General features: G+C 57.5%; 4 protein-coding genes across 4 annotated transcripts; 3 read left to right on the forward strand and 1 right to left on the reverse strand.

Annotated features, from left to right (window-relative positions):
- Positions 1-3,241: 3,241 nt before the first annotated feature.
- Positions 3,242-5,697, forward strand: E0L32_001663 (uncharacterized protein; the record flags this gene model as incomplete). The annotated part of the gene is made up of 4 exons (XM_031135767.1): positions 3,242-3,388; positions 3,443-4,621; positions 4,678-4,729; positions 4,787-5,697. The coding sequence occupies 4 exons, from the start codon at positions 3,242-3,244 to the stop codon at positions 5,695-5,697; spliced, it is 2,289 nt and encodes a 762-aa protein (XP_030990914.1).
- Positions 5,698-6,483: 786 nt separating this feature from the next.
- On the reverse strand, positions 6,484-7,602 carry E0L32_001664 (uncharacterized protein; the record flags this gene model as incomplete). Its single annotated transcript, XM_031135768.1, has 3 exons — positions 6,484-6,997; positions 7,060-7,083; positions 7,142-7,602. 3 exons carry the CDS (start codon positions 7,600-7,602, stop codon positions 6,484-6,486), a joined length of 999 nt encoding a protein of 332 aa, XP_030990915.1.
- Positions 7,603-8,663: 1,061 nt separating this feature from the next.
- E0L32_001665 (uncharacterized protein) lies at positions 8,664-9,647 on the forward strand (the record flags this gene model as incomplete). Its single annotated transcript, XM_031135769.1, has 1 exon — positions 8,664-9,647. The coding sequence occupies one exon, from the start codon at positions 8,664-8,666 to the stop codon at positions 9,645-9,647; it is 984 nt and encodes a 327-aa protein (XP_030990916.1).
- Positions 9,648-13,305: 3,658 nt separating this feature from the next.
- Positions 13,306-16,890, forward strand: E0L32_001666 (uncharacterized protein; the record flags this gene model as incomplete). Its single annotated transcript, XM_031135770.1, has 1 exon — positions 13,306-16,890. The coding sequence occupies one exon, from the start codon at positions 13,306-13,308 to the stop codon at positions 16,888-16,890; it is 3,585 nt and encodes a 1,194-aa protein (XP_030990917.1).
- Between the last annotated feature and the right edge of the window lie 508 nt (positions 16,891-17,398).

Here is a 17,398-nt window from a genome sequence, read left to right on the forward strand (position 1 = left end):
CAGCCCGAGCGACAGCAGCAAACAGAAAAGCTTGGCTGTGAACCCGGCGTCCAAAATGAAGGGCGAGACACGGTTTGATGCTTCAATGACGTGCAAAACCGCGAAGCTATGCCCCTCGAAGCTACCCCTCCACTCCACTCACAGAGGCCTGGAGGCCTGGAGCTCAATCCGTGACGAAAACCTCCAGGCCGTTTTGGGGATGTTAGGTCCACCCTAAGGTACTTCTAATATTAGATTTGCACACCCCGACCAGCTAAGCTCAAATAAGAATAGCATTCTTCCAGCATCTAAGCCGCTGTTGCCCTTGCATCTCGGCCCTCTGTCTGGCTCTTTTTCAGAACCAAAGGGCTCACCAGTTTCGGCTTCTCAATCGAATCATCGCCATTCAATTCCGCCTCTCCTGGCTCAGGAAACACGTCGAGCACCTCGGTGAGTTGCCAAGGTGAGCCTCGCGGCCCAGTTCAGCCTGCTTGTCACGATGGACACTTTGCCATCTTCGGCTCGCGTGCCTCAGCAGCAAGGTGTTGGTGTTCGAGGCACTTGGAAGGTGTTGTCAGTGTATGTGTGTCTTACCCAGGGTCAATCCTTTTGGCATCATCCGCTCGCTGTTTTAAGTTGCAGGGCGTGATGATGTGATGATACTTTTGAGAGATTCATTGACGGGAGGCTCTGAGGTGTCGGAGAAAACAACAGCGGTTTTCAGCAATGTACATACCTGAGTGAGTGAGGTACATGTGCGATTCGGCATAGCTACAGAAGACTAACACCAAGATTCCCAACGAGCATGGCCAATACCAGGCTTGAGAGGAAGTGCCGACTGGCAGCAGGGGTCCTGTGCATCCCTGCTAGAAAGAAATCTGTGGGGAAGCACATGGATGGATGCCTACCGCCTCTTCAACGATACTCCTTCAATAGTACTGGTCCGAACAAACCTGACCCCACGGCATATATCCCTCATAGGCCCTGGCTTTTGTGACGTGTCTAGCAAGCGGCAGTCCTCTCTCACTGCTACTTCTTGATGACCATATGCCCCTCCGCGGGCCCATGTTCCGAGCTTGCCCTCCAAGTCTCGCCGAGTCTTCCACGCGTGGCGCGCGCACATCACCATAGTAACTCGTTGGTGATGATCATTCCGGCCGTGCTACATCAAAGGGCGAGTCACGAGCAAGCCTCCAACGCCGAGTTTGGGCCCTCGTCTACAGCAGTCGGCCTGGCCACCGTCGCTGTGGTCCTTGTATTCGTCTCGCCCTTCATCCTCTCCAAGACACCACTCAGGCGATGCTTTGTACGTCGACAACAGGGAGAGGCCCCTAGGCAGAGGGTCTGCCTGACACCCAACGCCGTGGGCTTGATTCCTGTCGTCAAGTACAGAGCGTCAAGGGTTAAGAAAGGAACTCCGTCGTACGGCTCTCCTCTGCCGCTAGGCGAGTCTCATACCTGTGCCATCTGCACCGAGAACTTCCTAGACGAGGCCAGCATCCGCCCGCTGCCGTGCGGCCACGATTTTCACACGAGCTGCATCGACCCGTGGCTGCTCCAGCAGTCTGTCACCTGTCCTCTCTGGTAAGCGCTCCGCTGCGGCTAATCTCTGCGCTGCTGTTGTCACACTCACTCTGTTTTGCGTCGACAACTTACACTGCGACAGCCGCCTCGACGTTGCCTCCGGCATCACTTCCGCCCCGGCTGCACCGCCTTCACGCCCCCGCCAAGCCGTCTTCCTCGAGTCACGCGCGCATGCATCCCAGCGCCGCAGCCCCAGAGTTAAGTGTCCACTCGTAACCGTACAAATATCCATCCTAACGCAGACCACAGTCGACTCGAGAGCTGCCCTTGCTAGCGAACTACCCCAGCGTTCAGTCGCGAGGCCCCGGGACAGCCCTGGTGCTGCGTCCCGTTCCAGCCTGCTATCTTCCGTCCGCCGCTGGCGATCCGGCGCGGGTCAGACCGGGATCAGGGTTAGAACCCGTAGCGGAGTGACTCCAACTATGCCATGGGGTAGATTGAGGATACAGGAGGAGGCTGGTCAAGGGCACAGGTGTCTACATGGAGATTTCATTATGAAGGACCAGTTGGGGGGAATGAAAAGTAATGTCATGGTCGCGTGTGTCACTGTCCTTTTCACATATTCGATGTTCTTGCACCGACATAGCCTTACAATGAATGCTATTGGATCTTCGCGCCACATAAGCAGGGATGCCCCTAACCTTGAGAAGTCAGGTTCACCATCAATAAGACTAAGGCCCGCCATTGCGGCTCTGTGATACAAGCCCCAGATCAAGGGAGATGAGATGGTCGAGAACATTGCAAGATCCGGTCGTAAGGGCCCAAAGCCAACCCGAGAATTAAGAGCCTCAACGCTAGTCAGGGCCCAGAAGTCCTCTGTAAGTGGCACCGCGGCTAGAAAAGGTATTCCGGCTCACAGGCTAGCAATGAATGCCTGCTCTGTAGAGTTCTATTAGGTGGTATCTGACCTGCTGCACCTGAAAGAGAAGAAACAGAGCTAATTTGGGCTTCAGGCCCATACCGAATTCGAGCACATAGCCGATCGTCTCACCGTCTCACCGTCTCGAGGTGGTGTTGTTTCCCAACCTGGAAGCTATTTCTAGGTTGCTTGAGGCATTTTTCTCTTTGGTGGAGAGCCTCTCACCCGCAATCTTAAGCGGGAGGCTATGCGCATAGAGCTATACCATCTTCTGACACCCCCAGAATTCTCCTCAAATCTGGTCTCGACTTCTTATCAAACTCCATCCCCCAGACCGCGTGTGATGATCCAATGAGGGATTTATCACATGTCGGGGCACGTTGCCGGACGAGTTGAGCCTATCCGTCTGAGTGCTGCAATATCCCTCACGGAGAACATCGCCAGCAAAGGCAGGCAGACAGGAAAGATTAGCTAAATCTTGAAAGTAATTGGATATGCTCATGGAAATTCCCTGTCGTGACTCTTATCGACTTGGTTTGTGGCGTCCACGTGTGTTGATGGACTGTCACCCCTATGTAGCATGAGCTCGCGATGCAGCTTAAGATGGAGCGTTCCCCCTTGCCTTGCCAGGTAGTTTATGCACTCAGCTCTATCGACGCGTTTCTTGCCCTGAAGTCTGCCGGTCCCTTGCTGATACTACCTCGATCTGCACGGCAAATTGAGTGATCTCCGCCTACCGTCACCGCCTCCCCCGTCGTAGAACCGCAACCCAATCCAGTTGGACCTTTCTCTTACGTACAGCAGGTTGCAACAGTCACGATGTCCGGAACTAGTGCAGAGGGCCAAAGTGCCGCCCAGTCTGAGGGCGGTGGCGACGCAAGCACAGATGCGGCTATGGCGGATATGACTGACCAAGAAAAGGCCATGGCCATTGCCGAGCAGGATCTGCATCAGTCACGCAAGCAGGTTAGTTCTCCAACCTGTCGGGACACGACAGATAAAAACTAACGCGTGTCACAGTCCTACAGCGGTACTGTGCTCGTGTGGCTGGCCTTCCAGGCGACGGGCGTCATCTACGGCGACATTGGCACCTCGCCCCTGTATGTCTTCTCGTCTACCTTCTCGTCTCAGCCTTCCTGGGAGGACCTCGTCGGCGCCCTGTCCATCATCATCTGGGCGCTCACCCTGATCGTCACCGTCAAATATTGCCTCATCGTCTTGCGCGCCGACGACGACGGCCAGGGAGGCACCTTTGCTCTATATAGCCTGCTGTCGAGGTACACCAACATCACGCGCCGTGATCCCAAGATCGCGGCAGCTGTACATCTCCAGAGATACCGCACCAATGACCTCAAAGCTGGTGGCAGAGGCCTTCGTGCCTTCCTCGAGAGGTCCAAGTTCTCGCAGTTCATGCTCCAGTTCATCGGTGTCTTGGGCGTGTCCATGGTGATGGCCGACGGTGTGCTTACACCAGCCCAGTCCGTGTTGGGTGCTATCCAAGGCATCCGTGTCGCCAACCCGGACCTTGGGACGTCTGCCATCGTCGGTATCACATGCGCCATCTTGGTGGCTCTATTTCTAATCCAACCCTTTGGGACCTCGAAGCTCGGGACTACTTTCGCCCCCATCGTCACCGTCTGGCTTCTTTTCAACCTCTGCTCTGGTATTTACAACCTGGCTGTCCACGACTACACGGTCCTCAAGGCCTTCAGCCCGCACTACGCCTTTGCCTACCTAATCCGCAACGGTCACGATGGCTGGAAGTCACTCGGCGGCCTGCTCCTGGCGTTCACCGGCGTCGAGGCCCTGTTCGCAGACCTCGGTGCCTTCAGCAAGGGCGCGGTGAACATCTCTTGGATCTGCCTGGCCTATCCGTGCCTGCTATTCGCGTACATTGGCCAGTCCGCGTACATCTCTGGAGACGCGGCCGGGATCGCCATCACCAATCCCTTTTTCTACACCGTCCCTCCGGGGACTTTCTACTTCAGCATCGTCATTGCCGTACTCGCGGCTGTTGTCGCGTCCCAGGCCATGATCACGTCGACCTTCCAGCTGTTGACTCAGATTATGAGGCTCTCCTACTTCCCTCACATCAAGGTCGTCCATACCAGCAAGACGTTCCACGAGCAAGTATACATGCCCATGGCCAACTGGCTCCTGATGATTGGCACGGTCATTGTCACAGCCGTTTACAACAACGTGAGTGTGCCTATCCTTCCTCCCGACTAGCAACCTGGGGCTAATACCTCTTGCAGACCACCTCTCTTGGCAACGCTTACGGCGTGTGCGTCATCACTGTCACTTTCAGTCAGTTCCTGCGACTTCTTGTCGTGTAGCCTCAAAAACTGACTTGGCCTCCTCTAGTCACCACCTGCATGGTCGCCCTGGTAGCCATCCTTGTCTGGCGTCTTCCTGCATACATCGTGGTTCCAATTTGGGCCGTATTTGCCGCCCTCGACGGGGCCTTCCTCTCGGCCGTCTACGAGAAAGTTCCCGACGGCGCCTGGTTCACCCTCCTGCTGGCCTTCATCCTGTCCCTTATCTTCACCCTCTGGCGCTTCGGCAAGGAATGCCAGTGGAAGGCCGAGTCGAAGGACCAGCTGTCCGTGCCGGCCTTGCGGGACGCCTTCACCACCGTCCCGTCAAGCGACAAGTCGCCCGCGGTTCTCAGCTCCACGACCGGCGGCGGCCTGCCCCTCTCGACAGTGCCCGGCGTGGGCATCTTCTTCGACAAGTCCGGCAACCCGGCCAGGCTGCCGCCGTCCTTCACGCAGTTCGTGCTCAAGTTCGCCGCCCGCCCCGCCGTCATCGTCCTCTTCAACATGCGGCCCATGTCGGTGCCCTCCATCCCCGCCGCCGAGCGCTACGTCGTCACCCGCGTGACCGGCCTGGACGGGTGCTACAGCGTCACCCTGCGCCACGGCTACACCGACAATGTGCTGTACCCGGGCCTGGCGCGCGACATCCTCTCCCAGATAGAGCTCGCGGTGTCCAAGGGCGCCTCCCGCCGCCCGCTGGCCGCCGCCGCCGCCGACGCCGACGCCGAGCTGGAGGCCCTCCGGTCCGCGTACGGGTCGCAGATGGTATACGTCCTGGGCAAGGGCGCGCTGAAGATCCGGGGCCCGGCTGCCGGTTCGCGGTCGCCCTGGGCCTACGTCAGGCCTGCGCTGTTGGGCATGTTCCTCTGGATCCGGGAGAACTCGCGCACCAAGCTTGCTGATCTTGACATCGACGCTGACAAGGTAGTCGAAGTTGGCTTCATCAAGGAGATCTGAGACTGGAGGGAGGGTCCGGGGCAGAAGGTGCAGATAGCTGAGAACTTGGACTCCTTGAAAGCTCACGCTTATGGCGTCTCATTCGTAATACTACTTCATCTAATGCCTAATGCCAGAGCAGGACTATCTTGAGAAGATCCTGTATGCCATGAGCGAGAATTACTTGTGCGCACAAGCCTTACAAACACACATATCATGATGCATTGTGCCCGATCACCCCGACTGGACCGGCGGGACTAGGATGCGGACGGCGGGTGAGTCCGAGTTGATGATTGTTCCGCGTCAGGGAGTTGCAAGACATGCGTGTTTCTCCGCCTCTTCTTCCACCCTTCTCCAGCGAGGCATGGAATGCCGTCGCCCGGGCCGTGGATAGGGGGAATTCCCATGGATGGCGTGCGTCTGCCGGACTCCCGTCCAACGTCCCCGTGGGGCTACGGGAGCGGGGTCCCTGGCATGCCAGAAGATATATGCACCCCAACCCAGTGGCATGACGATCATCTCACCCCAGGCTACGAGAGGTCTGTCTTGGCACAAGTGGGTCAGATCTTCGTGGAGAAGGCTTGGAGGTGCGCCATTCCGTCATTAAATCCGTTCAATTAACTGATGCCGTGGCACTGGACAAGAGAAATGCAGTCAAGAAGGCGGGTGCCAAAGCCCTGCAACAGCAGCAGCAATACCTAATAAACGTGAACTATACGAGATGGCGAACAGATTTAGACAAGATCGATACCAAGTAGATGAACACCGGTCCAAAGCCTCTTCCCTGTATCATCGTAATACTGATGACTATTTCTTCTTCGGAACCGTCTTCTTGACCTTGGGCGCCTCCTCGGCCTCCTCAGCAGTCTTCTTGAGCTTCTTGGCCACTTTAGGTTTGGCCGACTCGTCTTTGTTGTCCTGTGTGCCAGCGGCAGTGATCTTCTTCTTGGGCTTGACGGTCTTGTCTGAATTGCCTGCTGGCTTCCCTGCGCCCGTCTTTTTCTTTGGTGCCTTGGCGGGTTCGGCAGCCTCGTCTCCAGACTCTGCGGTGGCCTTCTTGACTGGCTTCTTTGTCGTCGGCTTCTTCGGCTTCTTGGTGGCCTCATGTTTCGGGGCATTGCCGATGGTATCGACGTCGCTGGCATCCTCCTCAGAATCATCACTGTGGATGACTGGCTCCCAGGGCGGCAGGACTCCGGTCCTCCCAGAGGCCGGTGGCTTGATCTTGCCAGAAGCAGAACCCTTTGCCTTTGTATCCTTCTTCAAGCTTGAGGTACTGCCACTGAGAGCGGCACTCTTGGACCGGACGTCGAGCTTAGTGCTATAGTTGTGCATTGTTAGCTTTCTGTCGCACAGTTATCTTGAGGATCAGAAATGACTTACCCGGATTTCGGCTTCGTACTTTTGCTGATCGTTGATGTCAATTGACGTGCAGGCTTTTGGTCATAGTTAGGACGTGTCTTACCCCTTGCTCGGCTTGCTTTCTTCTTGCTCTTCCTCGTCTGCTTCGCTCTCACCACTCTCTTCCTCCTGCTCCTCAGCGCCATCCTCCTCTGCATTATCGTCTTCTTCTTCGTCCTCTCCATCCTCGTATTCATCTTCATTTTCATCACCTTCTACTTCCTCTTCCTCGTCCTCGGTCTCCTCGTATTCCTCGTCCTCGTCACTCTCATCAAATTCTTCTTCCTCATCTTCCTCTTCTGTTAACTCCTCTTCGTCTAACTCCTCAACCTCGCCGTCTTCCTCATCTCCATCCTCGTCCTCATCCTCGTCCTCTTCTTCAACCTCCTCATCATCTTCGGCATCTTCCTCCTCGATATCCTCTACCTGAGCCTTCTTTGTAGCGGACTTGGCTGGAGTCTCATCGTGCTGCGGCTTCCTGGAGGACGTAGCCTGGGCAGCTGGTCTTTTCGATGTGGCACCCATTGTGGAATGTCTGAGATTACGACGCCCTGGTGAATGCTGCTGTCAGGTGTGAAGCATGCGAAAATTGAACGACTTGCTAGAAGTAAATTCTAAGGGCACAACTTTTGTACAGTTGAAATACCTAAGTTGTCAAGCTGATAAGGTATTATATGACTGAGTTCTGAAATATACGAGTCCACGACAGGAATAAAAAACATAAAAGACACCATTCTCAGAGAAGGACAAAATCCTACCAGTTTCTAACTATAGCTCAGACACGCCCATCTGCAGTCAGGGGCTGAATGTGTAATCAACATTCTAGTCGTTAAGTCAGTAGCTGAGTTGGTGGAGGATAGGATCTGACACACTGGACGCAAGGCACTAGGCTAAGCGCGCATCCAACAAGTCAGATAGCCGTCTTGCCATGAGCGTATCAGAGAGCCGGGAGCACCCTGCGTCAGCAGCCGTGGCTTATTAAGGGACGAGGCAGTGTTCTACTCTCTTGCAGCCTCGCCACATAGACGAGTCATAGCCTATCTAACGCGTATGAAACGGGTGCCTTTCTTGTGACAAGTCACTTAGTCAAAAGGTTGAAGGTCATCGCTCTAAATAGTGATAGGGAAGCACTGCGGTCAAGTTCGTTGAAGAAGGCCCGAAATTGAGGTCAGCGTCTCATCCTCTGACAGCCAATCCTAGAACTCAGCCCATCAATTCATCTTTAGGCACCTAGCCGCCTGCCGCTGGAATAGAAACCCTGGCCTGGGTTGCACCCCTGTATGTACAGCACATGATAGCAAGAATAGTATCAATACATCCGATGAATTATGCTGGCGCTGATTAATGAGTCAATCTCAGCTGAAGGCCAAGTATCTGGGCATTGGTGTTTGATGGAAGAAGATAATATGACTCTGATGAAATCTAATGCGTATATAACTTCTGATTCGGTATATGCACTACATTCCCATTTCACATCGGCGGTTCCTGGAAGGTCTATATAACAACAAAAATCAAGTCATCCCCCAATTTGCTACTATACACTCACCGCATCAAGTCCGACCAGCCGAAAAAGGAGAAAAGAAGCCATGTCTACGCCGAAGAAGAAAGTCCCCGCCAAGCCCTTCGACCGCAACGACCCAGAGGACGTCCGGTTCATCAAGGACAACCCGCCGAGGCTCACCGTCAAGCGCTGCGAGGCCGTCCGGGCTTGCTTCGCCAAGAAGGTCAGCGGCCGGCCCCTCGCGTCGGCGGGCGGCCGCGCGACGGGAGAGAGGGAGAAGCTGGTCAAGTTCGGCCCGCGGTCGGGCGCGCACGACGCGCAGTGGATGGCGCTCAAGGTGCGCGTCGACGTCACGCGCCGGCGGCACCTCAAGGACCGGATCGGCCTCGTGCAGAACGTGCTCGCGTCGAGGCGCGTGGCCACGTACGCCGGCGCCCCGGGTACGGGCGTCACGGAGGTGCCGCTCCCCGTGCTGGACGGGGCCGAGAACGAGGCGCCCTTCTACGGCATGGGGGCGCGGTTCGACACGGGCGCCGCGGCGCGGGGCGCGGCCAGGGCGGCCGACGACGTGTACATCCAGGACGGGCCGACGCACACCGTGCCCGTGCTGGGGTACGTCAGGCAGGGGGCGGGCAAGTACGCGACGGTGGACCTCGAGAGGGTCGAGGTCCGGGAGGAGTTTGGCATATGGCTGTACAACGCGACCAAGAAGATCACGTACCGGCACTGGACGTGGGGCTACTCTTACGTCTGGGAGGCCGCGAGGGACGAGCAGGGCGACTGGAGCTTCACGAGGAAGGAGTTCTCGGCTACGCCTCCGACGCTGCAGGACGAGAACCCTACTCGGGGGCCGGTCAGGAAGAAGCTGCCAGTCGCTGTGGAGGCGAACAGGGACAGGTGGACCGGAAAGCTGGTTCCCAATCCGTACATTGACAAGCGGGACGAGGGCGAGGCGCCGCCGGACGAGCCGCAGTCGGACGACGAGACGGAGCCCTTCTCGCCGGTGGACGTTGCGGAGGACCCGGAGCAGGTGGACGGGGAGGATGGCGATTCTGAGGATGAGTGGTAGGAGGATGAAGCAATGTGATACATTTCGGTGATACAGCGTCTTTTTGTCTATACATCTTCAAGGGATGAAGTGCAAGTGGTCTTCCAAGCGCCGTATAAGCTACATAGCACACTTGTTTTGCCGTGGCCGGCAAGATCAAGTCCGGGATCGGAACGAGCGTCCAGAATCCAACCTGGTAAGAGAGTGCAGCATTGCGCTACCTGTCCGATTTCCACAAGCTACCTCCGAGGAGGCCTCGGTGTTTTGGTCGTGGCTCCCGGGAACCGCGTGCAACCAGCCGGCCAATGCCGTGCCCGGGACGGAGATAGCAGTGGTCTGTGGGGCTGCCAGTCCATTTGATTCGCCGTGTGCTCGGTGTGTAGACGAATTTGCCGCACCGGAGAAAGGGGCTAAGAAGAAAACGCTCCCTAGAACAATTCCATGGCTCCCTTTTTGCGGGGACGATGGACGTAATCGATTTGTCGTTCGTGGATCAGTCTCAACCTACCTAGCTTGTAGTTGGCTAGCCGGACGAACGCGTGTGCAGGATGCTCGGGGCCGGAGGCATTCATGTTATCATCATCACCACTTGGTGCGTCCAAGTTCTCCCTCGTATCGCATCGCATCTCATCTCATCTCATCTCGAATCCCCCAGACTCTCACCCTGTGACCAACATTGTGGCCGTGCCAGTGAATCATTTCTGGGGCCTTGCGGCAGAAACAGGGAAATCGAGGTCCGTAAATACCCTGAAGAGGCCGCGAAGAAGCGAAGAAGAAGAAACGGGTCAGCCGGAGGGTTGGCTCAGGCCGGCGGTCCAATGGAGCCAAATACGGGGTTGGACCTGTACGGAGTACCTAGGTAGGTACGCACATGCATGCACGCGCAGCGGACTGTAGCACAGTCCAGTCCACAGCGCGCTGGAGCGCCTGCTGAGGCTGACAGGCCCTAAAACATAGCCCAAAACCTTGGTGAACGGGGGGGACCCGCGACGCCAAAATGGATGCGTGAATAACGGTAGCGGTGCATTTTCGTCGCAATGGCTCATGTGACACTCCAAAAAGCAACAGGGGACCCAGTGGCTGGTGGCCGGGCGGGTCCCCGCAAAGGCGAACACGGAAAACCCACCCGGGAACAGGGGGACGAGCAAGGGTTGATTGATTACTTTGTAGACAGATTGCCTCTTTGGTGAAATCTGTTAGGGGTCGACATTCTGGAACACGCCTTTGGTGGCTTCGGTGTTTGCAAAGCCATTGAAACGGGAGGCCCCCTACTGGCTGTTTTTGGGAACCGAGTACCCCATACTGGGACCACTGGAGCCATTGGGACGGCTGGGACCTCAACCCCCCTGCACTGCTGCAAAGATTTTTAGTATCAGGAAATTGGCGACGCGGATTCTCGCATTTGCCCTACTTGTATTTCCTGATTCTTGACGCGCATGAAATGAGAGACCCATGACAGAGGAAAAAGGGGTCCTTGGATCATGGAAACTGCAATCTCTTTGTCAAGCCCTAGCCAAGAAAAAATAAAAAGAAGAAACGAGGGCCCGAAGCCACAAGATCTGAGGCATTTCGCGAAAGCTGAAAGTACCAAAAAAAAACTGGTATCGCAGTAAGACACGCGACCTGAGGCGTCGATGGATGATGACTCAACTGTTTTTGCCTGAGGGACCCGGCTTCCGGCTTTACCCTGCCAACCCCATATTTTAGAAAATGCCACCACGCCCATTGGTGTGTATTACTGCGCAAGAAAAACGTGGGTGAGACGGGTTCAGACGCCATTTCATTCTCACTGCGCTGCGATACAACATGGGAGCTCCCGTGGCAGCTGGCTGATCATCGGGCTTTGCTGATCCCCGTTTCTGTTCGTTTGAGCCCGAACTACTGGTGACGGGCATGCAGGATGGATGATCGCCTTGATTAGTGTTCTTTTTCTGGAAATGACTTCAGACGCATACGGAGTAACCAGAAGAACAAGGGGCATAATTTGAGGTACAAACGCACATCCCGCTGACACACACCTCCCACTGCCATGGATGGCATCCCGGCTTGTCTTCTTCGCCTAATGTTGGCCCCTGGTCTGGTCCAGCTACCGTACCTTGAACGGGGCCGTCCCGCAGTTCTGTCGCGCCCGAGGCATCCGCGAGGCCACCAAAATGTCACTGACATCAGTAAGGACTAACTAGCGATCGCCTTCTTCCACGATGATTCACATGTGCTCTGTTTTACAGTGGTGGTTGCTCGGACGGAGGATTTACGCACCGACGCCGCGTCCACTGAAAGTGGTTGACGCAATCCAGTGATGCAAGCACACACCTGCCACTCTTGCGCATCTGCGCGTCGTCAGGACTGAGAGACCATTCGCCATTAGCTGTCCTCTTCGTCCCACTGATGCATGGATTGCGCCTCACTTGCTATCAACCACCCCGGTCCGTATCAGATCGTACATGGATCCTGCGAGCCAGATACAAGTAGATACTGTAGGTACTGTATTGTCGGTAGGCCTTGAAACATGTCTATTGCTTTCCAGTGGCGTCCAAATGCCCCGCTACTCACTCTGCTCTTGACCAGGCTGGCTGAGAGAAAAAGGGTCCTCTTCGTACCAATCTTGGGGGTTATTTCGCTGGGCGGGACCCGATCCATCGTGTACATACATACCTTAGCTAGCAGTGGTAATATACGGAGGAGGGGGCCCTTTGTGGCGGCCAATGGGTACCTGGATGTGCTCTGTGAGCAACCTTTTAGCACAATCCGGACCTCCTTCAACTCTCCCCTAGTGCTGAGCGTAGAGGCGCTGTGGTTGGCCACAGGCAGCAGGAATGGCCGAGTGAATGGCGTAGCCTCGCGTCTGCCTGAGTCACTCACTGCCACCCCAGAAAAGACTAAGGCAGGAGCATCCCTGTCTAGCCCGCCCTCGCAGTTCCGAAGCCACCCTTGGCCGCCCATGCCTTGGCTCCGGCTTTTTTCATGCCCACCACCCAGAAAAGCCAAAAACTGCATCCTCGATTGAATCATCACCACTGCTCGGGCCCGCGTCGAGCATCCATCCTGGAGCTAAGCTGGAGGTACCAGGCCCAATCGCCGAGCGCTCAATTCACTGCTCCTCTCACTCTCTCTTCCACGACCCTCTCCCACGGTCCACCGTTCTCTTTTCCTCTCCACTATCAGATCCAGCAACACCATCCACATTCACCAATTTGCGGGACATACATATCATTCACACTCCCTGCCACGCTCTCTCTCTCACACACACACTCCCTTCTGCCTCTTCTTCTCCCCCTCATTCAAACCTCTTTCTCTTCTTCCCTAGAGAAACACCCCCATACAACTTTTAATAATCCCCTCGAGGATCGCGCGTTTGTTTGGCGGCTTTCATTGCTGTCAAATGAACCTGCAACTGCGCATAATTTTATTTCTCCATGTAAGTCGCCGCTCGGCTTCGGTACTTTGCCGGCTAGCTTTTTTTTCTCTCTTCGCCGTAACTCCGATGCGCCTCTAACCGCACCTCGCGATACATGCTCTACTACCAACACCAAAAGCTATCTGAGCTCCCAAATATCTCTGCAATAGCTTCATGATACCTCCGTCTTTCAATTCCGGGCCTTTTGACGATCAGGAAGCAGATTGCTAACCACAAACCTGTCTCGCGCTCTAGTACTCCTCTCCTCCCGGTGTCTCCTAAATGCCCACCATCTACTCCTCCTTGTACCAGAGTTTCATCCGTCAAGGATTCGCCAAATCTTTCACCCACGGCTACGCACAATCGGTCGTAGCTGCCACCCACCCCCATGTTCTAAACTCGCAGAACCGGCCGTCCTTTGCCAGGCGGCACAGCAACCGCCTCGGCCGGTTACAGACCCTCCAGCTCCAGAATGCCTTCCACACGACCGCCTCTGCCGCTGGCGGCGTCGCTGTCGAGCACCGCCATGGCCACGACAAGTCGCTCAGCCACGGCGGCCTAGATGCCTACTTTGAGCATCTGCAGGCCCGCCAGGCCGAGGAGGCCGAGGAGGAGGAAGCCGACAAGGAATGGGTCCAGTTCCAGTTCCAGCGTCGCATCGAGTGGAAGCCCAGCCCGGCCTCCATCCTGCTCGGCCCGGACCACAAGCCCATCAACACCGACACCCTCGAGAGTGGCGAGCCGGGCGATGGACAGGTCCCCGACGAGGCCCGCGTGGCACTGGCCCACATCGATGCCGCCATCGAGAAGGAGATTGAGGTTAGACGCCAGCTTGATGTGTTGGAGGAGGAGGCACGCTCGACCCGGTCGCCCGCCCCCTCGGCTGTCGATGAGGCCCTCTCGCGATCTCTGACCCCGGTGTCGCGGATGAGAACCCCCGAGAGCATCGCCCGCACCGCGACGCCTCCCGTCGACCCCCAATCGCTGACCTACGCCAACCACCTGACCAAGCTCTCCGAGGCTGGCCGATATGCCGAGATCCCTGCGGTCTTCGAGGCCATGCTGGTCGCCGGCGTGAGCCCCATCGCCACCGCCTACAACGCTCTCCTGGTCGCCGCCATTCACCTGCCGTCCGCCAAGAACGAGATCGTGACCAAGGCCCTGGATGTCTACGCTGACATGCGCCACCGGAAGGTGACGCCCGACAGCGACACCTACAACATCCTGGTTGGCTTGCTCGCGGCTCGTTCCCTCGAGGTGTCTGCTCTGAAAAAGTCCCTCGAGGACAAGCGCGTTCGCTTCGGCGGCATGGAGGAGCCTGGCAAGTTCATGTTTGGCTCCCACGAGCTCGAGTACGCCATCCTGTCCGAGGATGACCGCCTGGACCTCGCTGTCCAGCTCTTCGCCTCTTCGGTCACCGCAGACAAGGCCGCCTACTCATCCGAGACCTACCACCAGCTGATCTCAGCCTGCGCTCAGGCGGGTCGCGTCTCCGACATGCTGCACCTCTTCGAGCACATGGAGGTCACCAAGACGACTCCCTTCGCCGCCACCTTCCCGGCCATGATCACGGCCTTTGCCAGCTCTGGCGACCTGGTCAGCGCCGTCGAGTGTTACAGCGAGTACCGCAACCTGGCCATGGCCAACGACAATGGCGAGGCCACTCTGCTCGACCGCCTCGACGCTCAGGTGTATGCGGCGGTCATCAACGCCTACGTCATCTCGGACAAGCTCGAGGGTGCCATGAAGTTCTACAAGAAGATCATCACCGAGTACGGCGCCCGCGCCGCCGACATCAAGGGTGCCATCGTCAGCGGCGGCTTCGTTCAGGGCCTCATTGAGCGAGGCATCTTCGAGGAGGCGCTTGCCTGGGCTCAGCACATCGAGGCTGAGGCTCGCGCCTCGGCCATGGGCAAAGTTGCCACCCTGGCTGCCGACAACAACAACAAGCATGCTGCTGTCGCCGCTTTTGCTAACCTGCCCGCTGGCTTCGCTGATGTTGCCAAGCCCGCCATGGCCCTGATGGCGCTCAGCGTCCGCGAGGGTGACATTGTCGCTGCTTCTAACTACTGGCAAATTCTAAGCAGCCCCGAGGTCCAGGTTACCCCGTCCTTCATCGAGCCGACGGCCATGTATGCTGTTGCCATGATTGGCTCCGGCCAGGTCCTCGAGGGCCTAACGCAGTCCGAGGTCATGTTCCAGCGCATCCGTGAGTCTGCTCAGGATCGTGCTCAGCTCGCAGACGAGATCGAGGAGGGTGTCGATTTCATTGCGCAGTACATGGCCGCGAGGAACATTGTCGATCCTCGCTCAGTGTCTCCTGCTGTATCTCTGGTGCCCGAGACTTTCACTCCCTCGCAGTACTCATCTACGCCCACGGTCTCCAGCTACGAGGACACCTTCGACCCCTATGCGCACAGCACCGACTTCCGGGGCTCGTCCCTGATTGCCGACGACCTGGAGGGCCCCCACGCTCGCAAGGGACCCAAGCTGAGCGATGCCATGGGCCGCTTCCGCAACATGCGCCGTGCTGGCCGCCACCCTCGGTACATCACCTACGCCAAGCTCATCTCGGCCGCCGCCCGCGACGGCAAGATGGACATGTGCCACGACATCCTGGCCATGGCCCGCACCGATGTGCCCCTGATGCCTCAGTACGCGGTTGTTCGCTATGGCTGGTCCTCGATCCTCGACGCCATGGTCGGCGCTTGCCTGACCCTCGGCGACCGCGGCCTGGCTGAGCAGTACCACCAGGAGCTGCTGGCCATGGGTGCCACGCCCTCGGCCAATACCTTCGGCCTGTACATCACCACGCTCAAGGAGTCTACCAAGACGTTCGACGAGGCCACCGAGGCCGTCAAGATCTTCCACCGCGCCAAGGCTGAGGGCGTCGAGCCCAGCTCTTTCCTCTACAACGCCCTGATCGGCAAGCTCGGCAAGGCCCGCCGCATCGATGACTGCCTCTTCTACTTTGCCGAGATGCGCGCCCTGGGCATCAAGCCCACCTCGGTGACCTACGGCACCATTGTCAACGCCCTGTGCCGCGTCTCGGATGACAAGTTCGCCGAGGAGCTCTTCGACGAGATGGAAGCCATGCCCAACTACAAGGCCCGTCCGGCGCCCTACAACAGCATGATGCAATTCTTCCTGACGACAAAGCGCGACAAGGCCAAGGTGCTGTCGTACTACGAGCGCATGCTGGCGCGCGGCATCTCGCCCACGTCGCACACATACAAGCTGCTCGTCGACACGCACGCCACACTCGAGCCCGTCAACATGGTGGCCGCCGAGGCTGTGCTCGACCGCATCCGCGCCTCGGGCCAGCAGCCCGAGCCCGTGCACTACGCCTCGCTGATCCACGCCCGCGGCTGCAACATGCACGACATGGCCGGCGCGCGCCGCGTGTTCGACAGCGTCGTCGCGGACCCGAGCATCCCGCCCAGCGCGTGCCTGTACCAGGCGCTCTTCGAGGGCATGGTGGCCAACCACGTCGTGTCCGAGTCGGAGGAGGTGCTGGCGCAGATGCGCCGCCGCGGCGTCGAGATGACGCCCTACATCGCCAACACGCTGATCCACGGCTGGGCGGCCGAGAGGGAGATCGGCAAGGCGCGCGAGGTGTACTCGCGCGTCGGGCGGTCGCGGCGCGAGCCGAGCACGTACGAGGCCATGACGCGGGCGTACCTGGCCGTCGAGGAGCGCGAGGCGGCCAAGGGCGTCGCGTCGGAGATGCTGGGGCGGGGGTACCCCAGCGCCGTGGTGAACAAGGTGCTTGAGCTGTTGGGCGGTGGTCAGGCGCAGGGCGGTGAGGAGGGTGCTTCTGCTGCCGCCCCTGCTCCCGCTGCTGCTTCCGTCGCTGCTTCTGCTTGAAGGAGTGTGCTTGTGAGGTTGCTGGAGGAGTGATTCATCGAGCTCCCGCATCATTATTTTCCTTTGTCATGCCAAAAAAAAGGAGGCCTTCCGTCTCGCGTGTGATGATACCCAGAGAGTTTTTTGTTTTCGTTTTCCGAGAAAGAGTGGAGGGCGAGACGGGAGTGGGGATGGTGAGGGAGAGTGAGAGACTGGCTGGTCGGTCGATCCCTTTTGTGTTCATTTTCTTCTATGTTTAGGGAATGTTGCTCTTTACGGACGCTCTGGGACCCCTCTTGGTGCCCACCATGGCATCGAGGGCAGCATCATGTTTCCAGCGTTCTGGCGTTTGGCTGCAAAGGGAGGGGCAAAGGTGGGAAGCATTGGCAAATCAACCCATTCGGTTTCACATGCCCGGGTGGGCTTTCTTTTTCAATGGGGAAAAGGGAAGAAGAGATAATATGGCTCAGAAAGAGAGAGAACAACCATATGTATGGGGTGGACGGCTGGGGCATCGGCATCATCTGAA

The sequence above is a fragment of the Thyridium curvatum genome (assembly GCF_004353045.1).
Source record: "Thyridium curvatum strain D216 chromosome Unknown NODE_6_length_784332_cov_80.453264, whole genome shotgun sequence".
NCBI classification, from domain to species: Eukaryota; Fungi; Ascomycota; class Sordariomycetes; order Thyridiales; family Thyridiaceae; genus Thyridium; species Thyridium curvatum.